General features: G+C 37.9%; 6 protein-coding genes across 6 annotated transcripts; 2 read left to right on the top strand and 4 right to left on the bottom strand.

Annotated features, from left to right (window-relative positions):
• Positions 1 to 2,241: 2,241 nt before the first annotated feature.
• Positions 2,242 to 4,050, bottom strand: BDF20DRAFT_845336 (uncharacterized protein). The gene is made up of 3 exons (XM_053079678.1): positions 4,029 to 4,050; positions 3,700 to 3,959; positions 2,242 to 3,624 (listed from the first exon to the last, which is right to left on the bottom strand). Exons 2-3 carry the CDS (start codon positions 3,909 to 3,911, stop codon positions 2,433 to 2,435), a joined length of 1,404 nt encoding a protein of 467 aa, XP_052940831.1. The 5' UTR covers positions 3,912 to 3,959; positions 4,029 to 4,050; the 3' UTR covers positions 2,242 to 2,432.
• Positions 4,051 to 5,581: 1,531 nt separating this feature from the next.
• BDF20DRAFT_811730 (SNF2 family N-terminal domain-containing protein) lies at positions 5,582 to 8,900 on the top strand (the record flags this gene model as incomplete). The annotated part of the gene is made up of 6 exons (XM_053076715.1): positions 5,582 to 5,647; positions 5,729 to 5,874; positions 5,949 to 6,055; positions 6,131 to 6,231; positions 6,310 to 6,489; positions 6,573 to 8,900. The coding sequence occupies 6 exons, from the start codon at positions 5,582 to 5,584 to the stop codon at positions 8,898 to 8,900; spliced, it is 2,928 nt and encodes a 975-aa protein (XP_052940830.1).
• Positions 8,901 to 9,240: 340 nt separating this feature from the next.
• BDF20DRAFT_845331 (uncharacterized protein) lies at positions 9,241 to 10,721 on the bottom strand. The gene has a single exon (XM_053079677.1). The coding sequence runs from the start codon at positions 10,630 to 10,632 to the stop codon at positions 9,586 to 9,588; it is 1,047 nt and encodes a 348-aa protein (XP_052940829.1). The 5' UTR covers positions 10,633 to 10,721; the 3' UTR covers positions 9,241 to 9,585.
• Positions 10,722 to 10,735: 14 nt separating this feature from the next.
• BDF20DRAFT_845330 (CigA protein) lies at positions 10,736 to 12,865 on the bottom strand. The gene has a single exon (XM_053079676.1). It carries the CDS (start codon positions 12,367 to 12,369, stop codon positions 10,804 to 10,806), a length of 1,566 nt encoding a protein of 521 aa, XP_052940828.1. The 5' UTR covers positions 12,370 to 12,865; the 3' UTR covers positions 10,736 to 10,803.
• Positions 12,866 to 13,913: 1,048 nt separating this feature from the next.
• On the top strand, positions 13,914 to 15,623 carry BDF20DRAFT_50939 (F/Y-rich N-terminus-domain-containing protein). Its single transcript, XM_053075629.1, has 4 exons — positions 13,914 to 14,091; positions 14,184 to 14,311; positions 14,399 to 14,798; positions 14,872 to 15,623. Exons 1-4 carry the CDS (start codon positions 14,027 to 14,029, stop codon positions 15,452 to 15,454), a joined length of 1,176 nt encoding a protein of 391 aa, XP_052940827.1. The 5' UTR covers positions 13,914 to 14,026; the 3' UTR covers positions 15,455 to 15,623.
• On the bottom strand, positions 15,504 to 17,788 carry BDF20DRAFT_845320 (uncharacterized protein). The gene is made up of 4 exons (XM_053079675.1): positions 17,535 to 17,788; positions 17,168 to 17,455; positions 15,837 to 17,083; positions 15,504 to 15,759 (listed from the first exon to the last, which is right to left on the bottom strand). Exons 1-4 carry the CDS (start codon positions 17,584 to 17,586, stop codon positions 15,568 to 15,570), a joined length of 1,779 nt encoding a protein of 592 aa, XP_052940826.1. The 5' UTR covers positions 17,587 to 17,788; the 3' UTR covers positions 15,504 to 15,567.
• Positions 17,789 to 20,456: the final 2,668 nt, after the last annotated feature.

The following is a 20,456-nucleotide window of genomic DNA, read 5'->3' as shown; positions in this document are numbered from 1 at the left end:
GAGAAGTGTGACCATGAAGAAGCCGAGCTTGTTTACCAATTCGAATTATTATTGGAAGAACACGAAACAGGGCGTAATTTGACACTACGTTGCTTCGGAGAGGAAGCTGTAAGTTCTTCTCAGGAAAAAGAAAAAACGGGGGATGGAGGCAAGATACTTACAAAGCTTACAATTTTTCTGCTGTCATGTTCAAACAGGAGCAGTTTTTTCCTGAAGTCCGTCCAGCCGAGTAAGTTGACAAATTGATTTCTTTACCTGAATGCTGAATTATACTTAGCGTGCTTTCGTCTTCTTTCAGCATTCTTCTTGATTTCACAGCTCTCGGGCAGGTTGAAAAGATGATTAGGTTAGCTTGTAGTGACGACGTTGGTGTCCTGGAATTTGGAATAACAGCTTTTCGTAAAGCAGGAAAACCCTTATTTTACATAACTGGTACTCAGTTAATAAGTAGTAAATGAAGACTGGATGCATTCTGTCGACCGTATAAGAAAACATAATCATCTCTCAAGAACCTTAAAGATGCAAATAGTAGCGCCCACCAATAAAAGGCATTTATTCCATCCTCTTGTTCGCAGCAACTAATGATTGTGCACCATCAACTTGTAAGACCTCATTCCCGTGTAAGAAAAGAAAATCATTTGGTTGTGTAGCCTATTTTCGCTATCTCAAAAGGTTAGAAGTAGAAGATGATGATTAGCTATATTCTCTGGAAATCCTCAAGAGTACCTACCATTTATTCTTGGTTAAAAGCCCTCCGCTACTTTCTGTATAAAATTAATCAGTCCAGACATACAAGGCTGCTGGCAGTGGTTCAGATCTTTAAGTGTAACCACGATGTAATTTTTTAGATTTAGTGTTTGTGCGCCCATTACCCCACATTTTTACAGTATTGCGCAGTCCTAATTTTAGTGGTCTCCATTAAGCGCTTGGAAGGGCATTTGTTTCTTCTAGCCTCACCAATGAGTTTCGGCTAAATTTCAGTTGGCGCACCAAAAATATTGTATTTCTTTGCCTTTCTGTTGGAAAGAAAGAAAAGTAATTCTACATAGATTGCGTCATGGAGCGTCATCCAATCGCCATGTACTCGAATATCATCGGTATATCAATAAATATGCAGACTGGAGAGAACTGTAGACTTCATTATAAGCTTGAGCATCGTTTCTATCAACTGCATGTCTCATCAACACATGAGTATCGATAAAGAATTTCAAAGGCTCACAACATCCAAAGAAATTGTTGATAGACTTGCTTTAAGAACATTGAAGGGTCGGGATGAAAAGTGGGTATGAATACTTGTTAAGGTTTTTCTAACTACTTTCCAAGGACTCCTACATGTACTACAGAACTAAACGGTGAGTTCTGTATAAAATTAGCATGGTTGGAGAGAGATATATATTACGACTGGTAACTCTAGTGACCATAAGAAAAGCTTTATAAGATATAACGCTTGTTTGAAAGCACTGTTAAAGCTGCCTTCTGGATCTGACCAGCAATTAGACGTGTAAGAATTGTATTGTATAATACCGAAAAAAAAAAAAAAACTGCGAACCATCTCAAGGTCCCACTTGAAGAAACTGACCTATCCGGTGTAGCAAATCTCGACGCACCTTCTACACTTGATTAAAGGAAACGCAACGAGTCGCGCCCGGCAGCATATATTCTCTATTATCGAAACTAGGTGAAGTTTCAACAATAAGTGGTCGATAAGGTATAGATTAACCAGCGTCTAATTTTTATATTTCTTTTTGTTTTCATTTGCTTGGTGCTGTATTGGCCTTTACAGTTGTTGTGTGTAATTAATTCGAGATACAGAACCTGTTTCATCAAACCATCTGTTGTTTCAGTGATAGATGTAAACTATTAACTCGTCTATCTCTAATCTTGTGACACCAACCCGCTCTCTAATTAGTACCAGTATATACATATATGGTAACCTTTCCACTCCCCTATGTTCACATTTCTTTTTTTCTTTTTTTTTACTTTCTGACCTCCAAAGTCATACACCTTTTGTTATAGTTAGATGAATACCACATCCAAAAATTAGTCACGCGCGCGTTGATTATAGCGCACGGATATATCACTCTACATCATTGTACTTAAGGACGACTGAAATTAGACTATAATTCGTAACCATCGTCGACACGGACTAAATGTTTCTTTTGTTTTGGAACACATAGTTTTATAGGGAAATTAGACATTCCAGATTGGGAAGTCAAGCCGATTTGAATGCTGTAGACATACAGTTATTGTGGGGTAAACGAGACCCTTTGGAATATATTTATTAAATATAGAGAAGGCTTTTGTTACACAATATAAAAAGTAGAGTAGGTATATTTTAGATTTACAAAGTACAAAAAGAACAGGAGGCATAAAGTATGTTACACGAGAGCAATAACTATAATTCTACAGAAATGGCATTTTACAATAGAGATTTATGAACTAGAAGTGGTAGTAGTAGTGGTAGTAGTGGTGCAGCTATTAGGAATATTTATATAGCTATCTAACATTAAGCTGGGTAATGCTGCTGTTGTTGTGATAGCTGCTGTCGGCGACTGCAAGAATTCATATAGGGACAAGAATGATAGAGGATCAGGCTGTTGATCATATAAGAAATGATTAAGTAAGGATTCGTTATGAGTTGTTGTTGGAGCTGTTGTCGGCAAGGCCATGTTGTCGAAGTTGTCCAGAAGCTGAACGGCATCCATTGCACTTAAGTTGTTATTCGTTGTTTTATTATGGTTGATATTGTCGTTATAGCCTTCCACCTTGATAACATCAGTTAACGAGTGGAAATAGTCGTCAAGGCTGTTTTCAGTAAATTCATCTTCATCCATTGAGGACAAGCCAGAGGAGACTGTGGAAGGTGATTGTAAAGGTGACTGAATATCGGAAGGTATCACGATAGCATTTGAGATGGGTGATGCTGCAGCATTGGAATTGGTATGGCTTACAGAAGACATTTGTTCATTCAGAAGAATGTAAGGCGTAGCTGATAATTGAATGGGCTTGATAAGTTGTTCTTCCATGCTACCTTTGCATGTTGAATAAGTCTTCCATTGTAATATTTCTTGACTATGTTCAGACTTCTTCTTGTGCTGGATGGGTTTTGGTTGTTCAGTTTTCACTGCTAATTTCTTGGTACTAGTATGTTGCTGCTGTATCGCCAATACAGTAGGCGTTGTTGCCGTAGCATTTATAGTACTCTTCTTTTGTCGTTTTGATTGAATTTGATTCCATCTTGTTCGACATTGCCTTTGTGTTCTTCCAGGAATAAAACCTGCTACGCGAATCCAACAGCAACCATAACGTTCAACGCCAATTTTCAACAAGTCATCTTCTTCTTTCTTCCAGCGACCTTTTCTAACAGATGGATCCAATGCTTCAGTCCAGCGTGCTTGGCATTGAATACCGGTGCGGTTAGGGATATGCAGGGCGATTTTGCTCCAAGGTAGGTTATCTTCTTCGGTTTCTGATGCAGATGTGACTGATGATGCTGACAATGATGAATTCGATGATAAAGGTAATGATGATGATTTGTTATTGTTGTTATTAAGATAAGGTCTAACAGCGGCGGTAAGTGCTTCATCCTCTTCTTTCGACCAGCGACCTTTATGCACATGAGGACTATTGAAAAAATAATGGATGTAGGGTTAGCTAAGTGATACAGGTGGGCAAATAGGATATATGTCCAAAACTTACTTTAAAGCACCTAACCAACGTGTGGAGCATTGGACGGGAGTTCTACCAGGAACGTGTCTAGCAATCAGGGACCACTTGTGTGGACCATGTAACTGAACTGCATCGTATAATAGCTTATCTTCATCTTCTGTCCAACGACAATAGAAGGGTGCTTGTCGTTGGTTTCCCTCCTGTTTGAATACGGAAAAGACTCCTTTTTTAGATTGACTCATATGAATAGATTAATGAAAGGAAATGAAAGCTTGAAGAAAGAATAAGTGTAAAAGAAAAAAAAAAAAAAGGAAGAGACCTTTTATTTATACTGACGGGGTCAAAAAAAAAAAAAAAGGATTCATTTCATTTATAGCCCATCAAACTATAAAAACCTAAAATTGTAGTCGAGGCGCTATATTCGTTTTATGATGGCAACGCAAAACTCAACCCTCCCATGGGAAGCGACGGTCGCCCAAACCTACTAAAAGAGGGAAAGATGGACCACAAGGCCTTGCTGGCGGTGGGTGAAGTCGGATTTTGGCCTCTTGATTGGTTTATGATCAAGAGGGAAAAAAACCGACATTGCCTTTGATTTGAGTAAACGTTGTTGTACCAGGCACCACAAATCCAAAGCTTAGGATTTGCTTGCGCTTCGGATGTTAAAATAAGAAGGAAGGTATATTTAGAGGGAACTCTTCGACATGATTGGATTTGGCAAATAACGTGTATTTATTATACAGGTATAAAGCTATATGTGTACGTACAAATAAATGACCACAGACTTTTTTACACACGTTTTTCTTCCACCATATCGTAAAAGGAATATGAACATCCTTCCTTTGGAAAAGATAATTGGGGTTATATATTTCCGGAGTATGACTATCTATGGAGATATAGAAAGCCAAAAATGTGATCGATTATACCAGCCTGTAAATCAGAGATTTTTCTTTTTCTAGTAGTCATTTCTGATCTATCTCCTTTCCGTTTGTCGTCCTAGTATTGGATAAGAAACTAAGCTTCTCGCTCAAGATCGCCAGCACCGCTAGAACCATTACATAATAAATGTCATGGCATGCAAAAATACTAGACGACTCATCCAATGTTAAAAAAGTCTCTTAAAATCGTTTGCTTTAACTTCATTTCAACCGTACATATAGTCTTTTACGAGATAGTATTTGAGCAATCCAAACGGATAGCATATGCGTTTTGAGGGAGGCTGTGCAAATGCTTGTCAACAAGATGGTTAAAGTGCTCTCGCTCCAATCAGTGACCCCTTGATCTCCGCTTATCGTTCATTCAAAGGGAAAAAAAAAATCACGCTCGCACAACGAGTTTCGGGTCGCGTTTTTTCTTTTTTTTTCAATTCTCTGTGCAGTCCTTGATTTAGCGACTGTCGGATCCGAGAATTCTTGATCAGAAGCAAAGCAAGCAATTCCAAAAAATAAGTCCCTCCTTCATCCTGTCTAATAAATTTTCGGAATAACACTTTGTCTGAACCATGGCCGAAACAAAGGTAGACAAACATACGTTCTTCTAAAGCTCAACTACGGAAGTCAGGATTCTTTAATAACTGAATATTTGAACCTGCTTTTTTCTTTTCTTTTTTTTGGGTTTTTGTCACTCAAAACACTAGATTATGGATATTGATCAAAAAGCTGATCAAGATGTTCATCAAACTGTAAATGTTCACCAAATACTTCATCCCAAGAGTTGCAAAATTTTCTTCCATACTCATTTTTTTTTGTTTCTTAATTCAATTAGGCTTCTCCTGCTGTTGTAGAAGATAGTAACAGTGTATCTCAAGTCGACTCTGTAAGCTTTCATACCGCGTTTCGCTATTCACTTGATAGGTTAACAGCCGAACCAACATTACCCTTTTTCGGACGAAAAAAAATAAATATATTAGGATATGGACTCTTCTAGAGTTACTTCAAAGGAATCAACACCTATGCGAACTTTTAAAGAACCCTCACTAGTAAATGCCTTACTCTTCTTTTGCTGTCACGTCAATTCAACTGACCCCTTTTTCCAAAACTTCTTTTTTACACGGATATAGTATGAGACTCGGGTCAAACGATATAGATATCTTTTAGGTCAAACTGAGTTATTTGCTCACTTTTTAAACTTGACTGAAGTCAAGGATGACGCAATGAAAACCGTTTTGAAAGAGCAAGAAATGCAAAAGAACAACGCCGAGGAAGGGTAAGGCTGAATTGAGTACAAAGTCAGATACAGAACATACATAATCAATTCTATTTCTCCTTATCTTTCAATAGATCAAGGCGTAGAAGAAAGACTGAGAAAGAGGAAGACGAAGAAATTTTGAAGGATGAGCAAGAAGAGAACGAAGAAGACATGACTGTATTCACTCAATCACCTTCTTGTAAATTGAAAATTTGTTTCTCGATCATTTTGTTTACAACAGCAAATACTCAACTTTTTCTTTGTTACAATATAGACGTCACAGGAGGTACGCTGAGAGAATATCAAATTCAAGGTCTCAATTGGATGATTTCTTTGTTTGAAAATGGTATAAACGGTATTCTGGCTGATGAAATGGTACAGACAAAACAAAAATTACTTTTGAGCTTAATGAAGATCCTCTCTTGTTCATCTTTTTGTTGTATTTTTCTGTAGGGTTTGGGTAAAACATTGCAGACTATTTCATTCTTAGGCTACTTGAAGCATTTACGCGGTGTTAATGGTCCACATTTGGTTGTGGTTCCCAAATCTACACTACATAATTGGTATAATGAATTCAGAAAATGGATCCCTGATTTTGATATTTTTGTATTTCATGGTGATAAAGACGAAAGAGTAAGAATGAGTTTTTCGAAAATAAAGGCCGTGCGGCGAAATAGACTGACCCTCAACGACTTTTTGCCGTATCTATTCAATAGAAAAAATTGATCAACGAAAGGATTCTCCCTGGAAAGTTTGAAGTATGCATCACCTCTTACGAAATTTGTCTCATGGAAAAAGCCCAATTCAAAAAGGTCAAATGGCAATACATCATCATTGATGAAGCTCACCGTATCAAAAACGAAAACTCGATGCTTTCTCAGCTTGTCCGTATTTTAGATTCTCGCAACCGCATGCTCATCACGGGTACACCTCTTCAAAATAATTTGCACGAATTATGGGCTTTATTGAACTTTTTATTACCTGACGTCTTCAGCTCTTCCGAAGTGTTTGACGAATGGTTCGAAAAGCAAGGAGGCGATCAAAAGAAAGTCATCGAACAGCTGCACAAAGTACTACGACCTTTCTTGTTGAGACGTATCAAATCTGACGTGGAAAAATCACTGTTGCCCAAGAAGGAAATGAACGTGTATGTACGGATGTCACCTATGCAGCGTCAATGGTACCAAAAGATTTTAGAAAAAGATATTGATGCGATCAACGGCGTCGGACTGAATAAGCGAGAAGGCAAAACGCGTTTGCTGAACATCGTCATGCAGTTGAGAAAGTGCTGTAATCATCCTTATTTATTCGACGGCGCCGAACCAGGACCTCCTTACACCACAGACCAACATTTAGTGGACAATTCTGGTAAAATGATTGTGCTGGATAAACTGCTTAAGAAATGCAAAGCACAAGGATCTCGTGTGCTATTGTTTAGCCAAATGAGCCGTGTCCTGGATATTCTGGAAGATTACTGCTGGTGGAAGGAGTATGCTTATTGTCGTATTGATGGACAAACGAGTCAAGAGGACCGTATTGATGCTATAGATGAATACAACAAGCCCGACAGTGACAAGTTCATTTTCTTGCTCACGACGCGTGCTGGTGGTTTAGGTATTAATCTGACAACGGCTGATATTGTTATTCTCTACGACAGCGATTGGAACCCTCAAGTTGATTTACAAGCGATGGATCGTGCGCATCGTATCGGTCAGACAAAGCAAGTTTATGTGTTTAGATTTGTGACCGAAAATGCGATCGAAGAAAAAGTGCTCGAACGTGCGGCCCAAAAGTTACGTCTTGATCAGTTAGTCATCCAGCAAGGACGTGTTCAATCTGGCCCCAAAACAAAGACGGCTTCCAAGGAGGACTTGTTGGAAATGATTCAGCATGGCGCTCAGAATATTTTCAAAGACGGTGACAGCGACAATAGCAGCACTACCATGGATGATATTGATGAAATCTTGCGCCGTGGTGAACAAAAGACGGCTGAGCTAAATGAAAAATATGCTGAACTCAATTTAGATGATTTGAAGAATTTCTCTTCAGAGAGTGCTTACAAGTGGGATGGTGAAGACTGGAGCCACAAACGTAAGGCCGAAAATGTCGGACTGTCTTGGCTTGGACCTGCCAAGAGAGAAAGAAAGGCGAACTATGCCGTGGATGACTATTATAAGGAAGCTTTACGTACGACTACTCGCACACCTTCAACAAAAGCGCCGCGACCCAAGAAATACAATATCGAAGACTTTCAATTCTTCCCTCCTCGTCTTGCAGAGTTGAACGAACGCGATACACTCTATTTACGAAAGTCGTTAGGCTATAAAATACCACCTATCAGTCCTGAAGAAGGCGCGACAGAAGAAGAAATAAAGAAACTCGAAGAGGAGAGGAAGGAGGAGCAAAAGAAGATTGACAATGCAGAGCCTCTTACAGAAGAGGAAGAAGAGGAACGCAAAGAATTATATAGTAAAGGCTTTTCCACGTGGAGCAAGAAAGATTTTGCTATTTTCATCAATGCTTGCGCCAAATACGGTCGTAAAGATTTAGAAGCTGTTACTGGTGAATTAGAAGGCTCCAAGACACTTGAGGAAGTTAAAAAATACTCCAAGGTCTTCTGGTCGCGTTATAAAGAAATTGCTGATTACGAGCGACATATTTCCAAGATTGAACGTGGTGAAAACGAATTAGAAAAGCAAGCTGAAATTCAGCAAGCCCTGACTGATAAGGTGCAGCAGTACCGTGTTCCACTTCAGCAAATCAAAATTCATTATACTCAACCTACCAAGGGTAAGAACTACACGGAAGAAGAAGATCGCTTCCTTATCGTTATGCTTGAAAAGTATGGTTACGGTACAGAAAATGTATATGATAACATTCGTCGCGAAATCAAGCAATCACCACTGTTCAGATTCGATTGGTTCTTGAAGTCAAGAACCTCGCAGGAGATCGCCAGACGTTGTAATACGTTGATTAGTTTGATTCAAAAAGAAAATGCCGAGTTTGAGGAGGTTGAAGAGAAAAAGGTAAAACTGCACAAGTAGATAGAAACAAAAAAAGAGGGGATCAATAACCTGATGGTCTGTCTTTCTTTAGCCACAAGCCAAAAATAATAGAGGAGGCAGCAGATCAAGAACCGGAACACCAGTCCCTCCTTCAAGCTCAACTCCCGCTTCTAAATCAAGACGCCGTTAAAAAGAACGCATCTTCCTTTGAAATTTTCGATCATCATTTGTAACAGCCAATAGAAACCTTCTTTTACTATTCAAAAAGAAGTTCAACAATTTGTTTCATTCCAGGATGTACATGATACATTCTTTCATACACAATCCTCGCGCACATATAATTATAGATTTTTTATCTACACCTTTATACTCTTGGACTTCCTGTCCGTTTTTTTTTTTCCCTTTGTTTGGGTTTACTTTAACTAAATTCACACCTATATTGAATAAAGATTTTTTTAATTTATACTTCTACTGACTATTCAAGAATAGACTACAAAAGCTGCGCAAAGGAAGATTATTTTTTTTGAAGAAAAAAAATGAATAAGCAAAAGGAAGAGCAAAATTGAATTAACAAAAATGTCGATAGTAAAGTGAGCAAACATTTTAGATAGAAGGAGATCATTTTCAATATTAGATATAATTCGAGTATATTCCGTTTGCTTGCTTTTGTTTCTATGATACTCTTCTTAATAGTTATATCGCTCGTACACAATAAATCATTCTGTTATGTATCGTTCTTTGACGGCACCGAGAGAACAGCAGCAAGAGTGGTAAAAGTAGTAGTAGTAAGATTTTGAATGCATACTTCACGTAGGACTTTAGCCTGAACGACGGTATATCGTCCATCTGCTGAGTGGTCTATATGCTCCAATTTTAGTAGGAATCCGTCTTTACTGTATTTAAAGTTATTTTCATTTTCAGGAGAGAGGAAAGCACCTAAAGCATAGTGTTTCCGAAGAGGCTGATTTAATATGGTCGAGAGTATTCGTGTACTTTGGTGATTTAAGTGAATATGGAAGAGGCAACGTGATTGTGGCCTTAGTGGAGACAGTACCCTTTTGTACATGGGGTGTTCACTCGCTTTTGTTATGATTCGAAAGAAAGGTATGACAGCTTTTGTATTTTTTGCTTCCATCAGTAGTTTGAATGGCTTCTGATGGTGAGAGATATATTCTACCCAATAAGATAGTAGTTGATCTATTTTATGGCCGTTGCGATGATATAGAAACTTTCGTCGACATAGTGGGCAGTAGTCATGCTCATTTAAATATAGGCAATCTTTACAAAAAGTATGTCCACACGACGGCAGTGTCACTGGCTGGACGAATGTCGAAAGACATATCGTGCACTCTAAAAGGTTACAAACGATTTCTAGACTTTTTTGTTCTATTCCGGTATTGTTGTTGCTACAGACTGCTAAAATTTGACTCAACAATATATTGCGCTTGAATGCTTGTTTCTCTCTTTCGTGAGATCTTAGACAGGTAAACGACAAGCATTGTTGTTTATTGGTACCCATAGTGTTGCTGCTGTGATAACATGAGTAACATAGAGTAAATCCGCAGAACATTGTGATTGGTTCCTTCAGCTGCAAACGGCATTTAGGGCAAATAGTAAGCCTCTCGATTGAGAATTCTTGTTGTTGTGTGGAAAGTAAAGCAATAAAGTCTGAACTGCCTTTAAATTGAACTTCATCAAGAAGGGTTCTCGCAATGTTCATAGAAATGATAAAGGGGCAGGATAAGTGAATGCCAGGTTGTATCAAAAGCATGAATTCCTTTTTTTTTTTGGCTTCTTTTTGTACTAACAAGATGTATGCAAAAGGTAAAAGCCTAACTCATTTTCGATCGATGTTTGCAATTTAAAAAAAAAAGAGAGGATATCGCAATTCTTTATTTTATTTTTTCTTGATTGGGCATGGTATTCTGTGGTTATCAAATTATTATGCTGCTTCTTTAGCAGCCTGGATCTCTAGAAATTCTTCTAAGCCAATCACCTTGACTTCTTGACCAGTATAAATAGGATTCAATTGCTTTTCAATATAACCTGTAAAAGTACTGTGCGGAGTGCCGAAGAAAGTATGACCATGGGCTGAGACCATCGCATCAATCATTGGTATCAGATAAGATTCCAGTTTCACTCTTTCTTCTACAACTTCCAATCGCTTTACATCTTCAATATCGTCCACGAAATCATTTAGGATGAATGTACAAGGGAATACTGTGAATAATTTACGCAATAAGGGATGATTTCTTGGATCAGGTGCGTCTGTTGCAATATAGAGTACTGTGTTCCTGAATCGGTGTGTTACCTTATCGCCTTTAGCACATGTTAATCTTCGGGAAATATGTGGATCTGTATTAAAGTGCTCTGTTGAATAGATAAAGTTATCGGTGCTTTCATGATGAACTTCAATCGGCTTTGTATAGTTGACTCCTTCCCCATTTTCACCCATGCCGGGATGAAAGGCTCTCAACTTGATTTCGTATTCCGAGGATTCTGTTCTGTCCAGATTATGCTGTTCTACACCGCCTTCATAATCCGCTACTTGTTCCACTGTCAAATCTGTGTATTTATCGACCAGTTCATGAAAAATATCATCGACCAAAATAGAGGCTCGTAATTTGAAAATGCCATCCCCTACACGTAAATGCATGCCAATAAAATTGTTGGTGCCGCCTAATTTCTCAACAATTCTTGCTGTCACGGCTGACAAAATAGGTTGTTGTAGAATCATCTTGGACCGAATATTCTTCAACTTAAGCGCATGATCATTGGTTTCTGCCAACACGCGATAGGAACCAAACATAGATCCAAAGTGAAGGACACGATGTTCAATCTCCTGTAACTTTTCGACGTCGATACGATAGTTGAAACGAGTCATGGGTAAATCATCCAAACGCTTATTATCCAAAATTTGATATTCATAGGGTGACATGTCTTTAAAAAAGTAGATATCTTCAGGTTGAATGTCAAGGTTTTCATACATCCATTCATAACTGAGTTCGTTCCGGAAAATGAGTGGGATATCTTCGCCAATAGCGGACATATTGTAGAAGACTGTCCAAGGTATATTGGTCCAACGAAAGCTGTTTAGGCACTCGCTGGGCAAAGGTAGACCGTATTTGTCCAAATCGACACAATGATCGAGTCCATTTTTTGTTTGGAAAATGAGACGTTCATACAGTTTTTCATATCGCAACCAAGGCATGGCGGGATTGGATAGAAGGACCATAGGAACGAGTAAAGTTCTCTTAAGGTAGCTGGCGAGCAGAAGGGCATTTTCTAATTCGATACGTTGGTTGTGAAAACCAGAATGCGGTAAATAAGCTAGATACTTTTCGTCGACTCTTGGTATATGTAAATCGAAAGGTCCAGGAAAGGTGACTGGAATAGCCTCTAGTTCTTGACTTTTACTGTTCGTTGATAGATAGAATATAAAGATTAACAAACAGCTTATGCTGACGAGTATGATACTGGATGAAAGCGTAGTGATTTTCCTTTTCATTTTGATGGTTATTTTATTGATATGATATTATGTACAAAGAAAATATAAAGAGAGACAGAAGAAAAGCACCAACAAAAAAAAAGGGAAAAAACAATAAGACTAAAATAAATTGCTTGCTGTTGCACACATTCACGAAGATCACCCTTTATTTTTATTTTTTTTTGACCCAATAAAAAAAAAAAGAAAAAATTTTATTTGTTGATTGAATTATACTATCCAAGAGTGCAGTCTTAACTTCTAATGGATCCTGTTAGCCAATCTTTCAATGGCCTTTTCCAAAGCCATTTTTTTGTTTGATTTTCCCTCTATGTTTCCCCCAACAAAATCCTTTGACATTGTGAATCTTTTGTCTCAACAATCAAAGAAAGAGAAACAAAGCAAAGGTCAAGGATTGACTGCCAAGATAGAGGGTTTGGTATGTGCAAGAAGAGTCAGACTCTTCAATGACAATTAAAGAAAGAAAAAGAGATGAAAAAATGACAGCTGCAATCATGGCTTTTATTTTATTTTATTTTTTTTTTCCTCTCTCAATGTCCCTTACTTATGCCCAACCTATGCCCAAAAACAGTCATACTATTTCCATCATTTTAACATTTCTACATATTATTTTCTGGTTACACCTCTCAAACCAAGATAACCTGGATTGGAACCCAAGCTTTTACTAGTCGTCCCTTTCACCTTGCCTTGTTTGCCCGAGCTTCGTTTCATAATACTAGAAACCGGGGTTTGAACATAAGTTGAAGAAGAAAAAACAATTAAAAACACGATAGAATCCTCAAGTTGGTTTCAAAAAATCAGCTCTGGCCTTTTTAATATCTTCATGGTCATAGACTGCTTGTATGAACACAAGTAAAATTTGGTGTATATACTAGTCAAAACACGTTACAAGCAAAGTCGATTTTATAATGATGTGAATGTACACTTATTGTCATAATTGAACGATTGCATATATCAATTGTTTTGTTCGACGAAACGATATGTAGCGGCCTATCGGGAGCTACTTATGGTGTGTCTATTGTTATAAACTTGTATCGGAAGAAGTCAACGCCTTTATAAATAGAGGAGATGGCGCTACTCTCCTTCCATGTTTTCTTATTGGGCAAATTTTTGTTTAAATATATCCCGCACGAGTAATGTGTGTCGTGGTAGCTACTTTAAAGACAAAAAAAAAAAAAATGAATGATTATAATACAACACCTATAGTGATGATATCTTGTTCTAAAGTAAAAGAAGGGCATTCCCAATTCATCTCTTTTCCAAATTTTCCTTTTTTTTTCTTACTTCTTTACGGCTTTTTATTTCTTTTTCTTTTCATCACTATCCGCTCACGTTTGCTATTTTCCTTACTTACTCTACATTCAAGCAATTCTTCATCATTTGTTAGTCTGTTAAAAAACAGCAATATTACACGAACCCATGATTCATTATAATGAAAACGAACACGCAGAAGAAGAAGAAGCTTCATCACATGCTTCTTCTCCATCCTTTCCAACAGATAACTACAATACCAACACTACGCCTTCTTTGATGACCAATAAGATTTATAAACAATGGAAAAGGAAACTAAAAGCAATGGTCGAAGTAAGCTAACCTTCTCTAATCATCTCTTACATGCAAGACCACACTAGTCGATTAACTTATTCATTACCAGCTTAATATGGCTCTAAATAAAGATTACATTCATGCAAAAAAGGAGATCCATGCATTGAGACATGAAAAAAAGTATGCTGTTATTAAAAAAGCAAAAGAAAAAAAAAAGTTTAAATGGTAATTTACCGACTCACTCATCTGCTATGTTTGTTTGGACCGAAAAGTACTTTGCTAGACAATATTGACCGTTTAGAAAGTGTCGACAGACTTACAGATGATAGCAGTGATAGTGATAACTTGGTCGATAGTGATTTATCAGACTCAAGTGAAGAGGATTATGATTTGAAAACCAGTAAGTGATCAAGGCCTTTATCCGGTTATAAACGAGTATCAAGCTTGTAGTTGACGCTGGTTTATATGTTGAATTTGTTCGTTGTAGTACTGGAAAACAAGGCAAAACAGAAAACAGCATCCCCTACTTTCCCTCCGCCACGCACAGTTCATAAGAGCAATTACACCTCTATATCCACGCCTACTATTATTAATAAGCTTAATACTACTCATACTACGTCTAAAACTACGACTAATGATGAATCCCCATCCTCCTTAAGGCTAATTACAACTATACCATCCGCTCCACCCAAACGATCCAAAATAAATACATTAAAAATCCAGAAAGTACGACGAGTACAGCCTATTGAAAGAGATGAACATGGAAAGCCTAAGCTACCCCAAGAGATAGGCGTACTTACCGTTCATAGTTTAGGAAAAATTATCAATGATCGACCGGCGTATCATAACGAGAGATACATCTTCCCTGTCGGCTACACTGTAAGCAGGTAGGCTTTGGGTTTTACTGGTTAGTGGCCCAAAAACGTAGATCCCTCTCACCACTTTATATTTTTCTTTTAGAACTTATCCCAGTATGATTGATCCTGATAAAAACACAATTGTTACTTCGACTATTTTGGATGGCGGGGACGCACCTCGTTTTCATGTCGTGGCTGCTGATTTACCTAACGAACCTATCATTGCCAATTCAGCTACGGGCGCTTGGACCGTCATTGTCCGTCGCGCTAACGACATCCGTCACCGCGACCACTCTAATTCTGCCAGCGGACCAGATTATTACGGTTTTAAGCATCCCACTATTGCGAACTTAATACAAGAACTACCGGGTGCAAAAGAGTTGCCGAGTTACATTTGGCAAGAGTTTGAAGAGATGGAGCCAAGAGCAGCGAAAGGTGTAATGGCAGCAGCTGAAAAGAAGAGAGGTAATTTAGAGCAGATGGGCAATGCTAATCGAAAAATACCCAAGACGACGACCTCTTCCGCCGCCAAAGAAGAGGCCGATCCAGCAATAACTCAAAAACAGCAAGAAGATAACAGTACAAATCCCTCAGTATTTGCTAATGAACCCGTAGACCAAGGTGGAATGAATGATGATGCTGAGGCAGAGATATATGAACTCATAGCTACTGACGATGAACAATAATAACAAAGCAACATCAAAAATTGACAGTACAGGGAGATCATAACATTTACAATAAAGCATAGCTTGGGTTTGTTATTTCATACAGGGACCGGTGATTTTACTTGTATAAATATTTATACATCAAATGCAACCTCTATATCTGCATTACTTGTTTGAGCAGTGAGGTCGCCCTTGTTACCTTTTCCCCGTCTGAATCCTCTCTTCAGATGATCCAATTTATCTTGATAAGTAATGCCTTCATCACTTTCAATCCGCACATCTCCAAAAGAGGTACTCAAGGCGAAAGCTCCTTCAAATTCATATGGCTATTGTGTTATTCGGTTTAAAGAGGGGAAAGTCAGAAGATTTTGCAGTGAATGCTTTCTGTCTTTCCATCACTTACCATGTGAAGGCTTGCTTTAGCATTACTGGTGATCACGGTGACTCTGTTATTTTTGGTCCCATAGACTGAAAGCGAAATAGGCCCGTTAGAATTTGTTACCACAATCTCTTGTTTCGCTTCTGCATGAACAATTGAGACAATTCCGTTAGCATTTTCAGTAATGACTCTATCAGCCATAACACGAGAAAGTTTTGTAGCAGCGTTGCTCGTTTTAAGCAATACTTCGGAGTCTGCCTGTATCAGATTAGGTAAGGCTTCTATCTCCCCATTGCTATTCGTAATCTGAACACGTCGTTTAGCTATTACATCCTGAGTAAATCGAATTTTTCCATTGCTCGTCTCAATATACACTTCGTCGTCTGAGATAACCTTATCACCATTGATTTCTATATTTCCATTGCTCGTAATAAGGTTGAGTTTGCGCTTGCCAGCCCATCCTTCATTTAATATGATATGTCCATTGGAGGATTGTAAATCCAATACTTCCATGTTATCCGTAACAAAAGGCCCAACCACATCAATATTCATATTGGTCAATTGAACGTGTACGTTATCCAAGTCATAAGGTAATTTGATTTCAATTTGGGCATTCACACACGGTCGTCGCTGCTGTCGTTCATTTCCTCTCATTTTAAAATACATAGGTACTTCAACCAAGAGCCTTAAAGTATCATCCTCCGGATACGTCAAATCGTAGGATAAATCTAAATCAGTAGGATAGATTTTTATGTCACTGAGAATGGTTCCACGATGTCGATCTTCTGTAGGTGTGATAATTAGCTGGCCTTGTTGTATAACATAATAATAGTCATCCTCTTCTCCTTCTTCATGTAACTGCTGCCCCTGTGAATATTGCTGGTCGTTGTCGTTCGTATGCTTGACAATAAGTTCAAGGTTCTTAATACTGTCAAAATCAATGGTGCTTGGCATGCCTTGCCAAGTAACACAATCTCCTACGTTGCTGCTGCTACAATAATTTGGCTGTTGTGGCGGTAGTGATGGTGAAGGTTTCGGCTTGGCTGGTGTAACGCCCGAAAACAATTTATCACTGTATTCGTAAATGACAAGTGACAACAGGATAGCAGCAAAAATATATTTGCACCAAACACGACAGTGACCTACATCGTGTTCATCACCACTATTATGGCTAGCAGCATGAAAAAGGCTTTTGCGGTTTTTTTTGTTAAACAAAGCCAATCCTGGTGAAAAAGATGTAGAAGGTGTTGCCTGCTGTGCCTGCTGTTCAACTTCAAAAAATAGTGTTAAGATTTAATACGCTTATTTGTTTGTTTTATGCTTTCTTATTGTATAAATAAAAGAAAGGTTCATACGTGGATCAATGGATGAGGATACCCAAACCGCTGGCTTTGGGCTAATATTACTTAATAACGGTTGCTGTTGCTGTTGTTGCTGGTTTTCCAAATCCAAGCTTCCTCTATTGTTATGGACGGAACCGTAGGAAGACGAAGAATTACGTCCAACAGTAGCAGCAGAAGGGTTGGGCGAATAAGGTGGTGGTGGCAGCAAGTCACTTGTCGAAATGGAGCTTATTTCATCTGGTTTATAGACAACTTTTGGTTGATGTTGACTGGAAGAGCTACTAGCAGCCCCATCATAATCTATATGTACCAAAGAAGTAGTGATTCATGAGGGCGGAGTGCCTTTTTAATTTACAAATATGTCTCAGTGATTAGTTACTTGGAGTATTATAGTATGACTTTGGGTTGTTACTATTCGACGACGAAGACATTAGCAAGATGTTTTAGACAAACAGAAGAAAAAAGAAAGGAAATAGTACGATGCAAACGTTACTTAAAATACTTGCCAAAATCCCAAGTTATATATCACTTGAGTGTTACACCTTTTTTCTTACTCCTTTTCTTCATTTTGTAGCAAGGGCTGAGCGTTGTTTTCATGCAAAATCAAAGGCTAATTCTATTTTATTGCCATACTATTCAAGAACTCTTAAACCTGATGACACTATCACCGTTTATATCTGACTGTAAATGTTCAACATACCCGTGAGCAGCACTGCCACAAGAATTGCCCTCCTATCATTCATCAGTTGCATCTGTTGACCGAGATTTATCCAAGCGATTTATATTAATATAAGTGTTTTAACAAAACCATGGTTTGAAAGAAGCTTCATGCTAGTAATGGAGCTGCATCATTCCATCTCATGGTGCATTGTCTTTATAAAAAAGAAGGTCTCTCGCGTACGATGTGTGTTACCTATTTTATTGTAGTGTATGCTTGAATTATTATTGTATGTTTGAGTAATAGTAACGATTCAGTGATATCTGCGTAGTTCGATTAATTCTTTCGTACTAGCAACGTCTTTTTGTTCTGTCTAAACTGTGCATTGATACAACCACAACAATATTTTCTGTGAAGTCTTTCCGTTTTCGACAATAATTCAAATCATTCTAATCCTTATGCAGTTCTTTTTTGAAACTGTACAACAAGCCATTCATGAGAGACACGAGTTGTTTTTGTCTTTCTTTTGCGGTTTTCTCTCTTATTTCGAAACAGCTGATTCTTTTACATCAACGTGCTGTGAACTATATATCTAAAAAATCAAACCTAGAATGTGTGCAGACTATCTTAACAAAGAATGATGGTGGCATGCGGTACCACAGTTGTAGACCTTTGTCTGTTTTGTTATTGCTGATACTAACAGGTATCTCAGCCTACTGGAAATACAAAAGAATCGCTTTCACCAGTCCATAATGCTTTTATTCATGAGTTTCCTTACTACCCCTCATCCTATCATATACAATGCTATGTATGAGAATACATTTGGATATCAAGGTTTTTATTTATAAGCGAGGTCTAACCACGATCGCGAAGGCCTACCTAAAGTTGACGGCCCAATGAAAGCGCGTGTCTGTCTTCTTAAGGAGTATAGACGGGACCATAGAATGATATTATGTTGATTTTACACTTGACTGATAGTCCACAGTAGGCGGTTACATTTCTTGTGGTTTATGTTAAAAATACCCTACGGATCTCAAGATAGTCAAAGCTGGACCTCGCAATTATTATGGTTATCAAAAATCGAGTATATTCAATTCAAATTGTCAAGATTCAAAAGCAGGCTTGGCATTTAGTGATGTAGCCTTTATATCAATCGGATAAGGTGACCCTGCACACATTTCGTGCCTGAGAACGAGCTGCAGGATTAGACTTTTCAAATTGATAACCTTCTATACAATATAACTGTTAAGGGGATTGTTCCTTTTTATGTCGTTGCGCGTTGCTTTCATTTTTCTCCACTACACAAGAAATTAGCCGTAACATCAATACGCAAATGCCATTCAAACTGGAGTATGACTGTTTTGCAAAACAGCATTAACTAGTCTTCTAGTAAAGTTCTCTTTTAATAGCAGAATCATGCTATCTCTGAATGTTCAACCATTTGTAGCTCTTAACAGCAAGAATTTCCATTTGCGTTTAATGGAATACAGCTATAAATCTTTGCGCTTGACGAGCTGGAGCAAATGTTCAAGTTGAATATGAATTTCACAATCCCTAATCTTTATTAAACCTTTTTTTTTTTTTTTTTGGTTCGAATAATTGGAATACCATAATCGAGACTACTGTTGCGGTTTAACAGAAAGACAGAGATAATGCCCGATTGTTGTCTATCTTTTTCATGCAACTGTGCCACGAAATAGGATCGCATCGATTTTCGTGATATGTGTTTTAAGATACGACTTCAAGCCCGACTGTCTGCTCAGATGTTTCTATGCCAAGCAACACAGAACACGATATTTTACAAGCCAATGAAGTTGTTCAATGACATTTTTACGTTTCAAATTGGCGAAAGCATCGAAAATCCTTTTTGCTGGAACAAAGATTAGAAAATGACCAAATAAAAGAGATCGTGAATACGTTCCTCTTATATCATCGTTTAGTTTAAGTTGAATATTCATACAATAAAGCGAATAACCGCTTGAACCCTTGTTCCACAACTTTCAAAATGGAAACAGAGACAACACTTTCTTCTCCCATTTGCTGTTTTGGACACGAAAGAACGACATTGGAGTTTTCCTTTTTCTTCTTACTAGACTATTTCGGCTTTTTCGCTGTAACTCCGCATACGTCTCGAGTGCGACATTACACAACATAAACGTAGATCAGAGCTGATGACAAATACATTGCTTGAGGGAATACAACGTTAATGCAAAATACAAATCACTAGAAAATAAAGCTCTTTGAAACTAATTCTGTATGTAGTATGAAAACAATTCAAAAGCATATATAACAGTAAACAGTTACAATTGTTCTTGTGAAAATGTGTTTGCAGCCTTCCATTCGGAGCTCAAGCGTTTTAGATTATAGAAGCAGCCTTAGTAGATCTGAGCATTTAATTTTATTTATTTTTTTTATTTTTTTTCTTGCGAAAAAAAACTAACTTACATAAATAAACAAATGGGAGGTCGCCACAGAAAAGTGTCCGTCCGTTGTTTAACTTCGCCTTCCATAATTTCTTGGTTTCTTACGCTCATCCGAATCACTTATTGCGTCGTAAAGCCTAAGTCATTCATGCCTTTATTGTCCAGTGCAATTTTAAGAAATGAGGCATATTGAAAGTATCACATGGAATGGATTAGCTGT

The sequence above is a fragment of the Mycotypha africana genome, assembly GCF_025528875.1.
Source record: "Mycotypha africana strain NRRL 2978 chromosome Unknown BDF20scaffold_1, whole genome shotgun sequence".
Classification (NCBI taxonomy): Eukaryota; Fungi; Mucoromycota; class Mucoromycetes; order Mucorales; family Mycotyphaceae; genus Mycotypha; species Mycotypha africana.
This window is presented reverse-complemented; position numbering and strand designations above follow the sequence as displayed.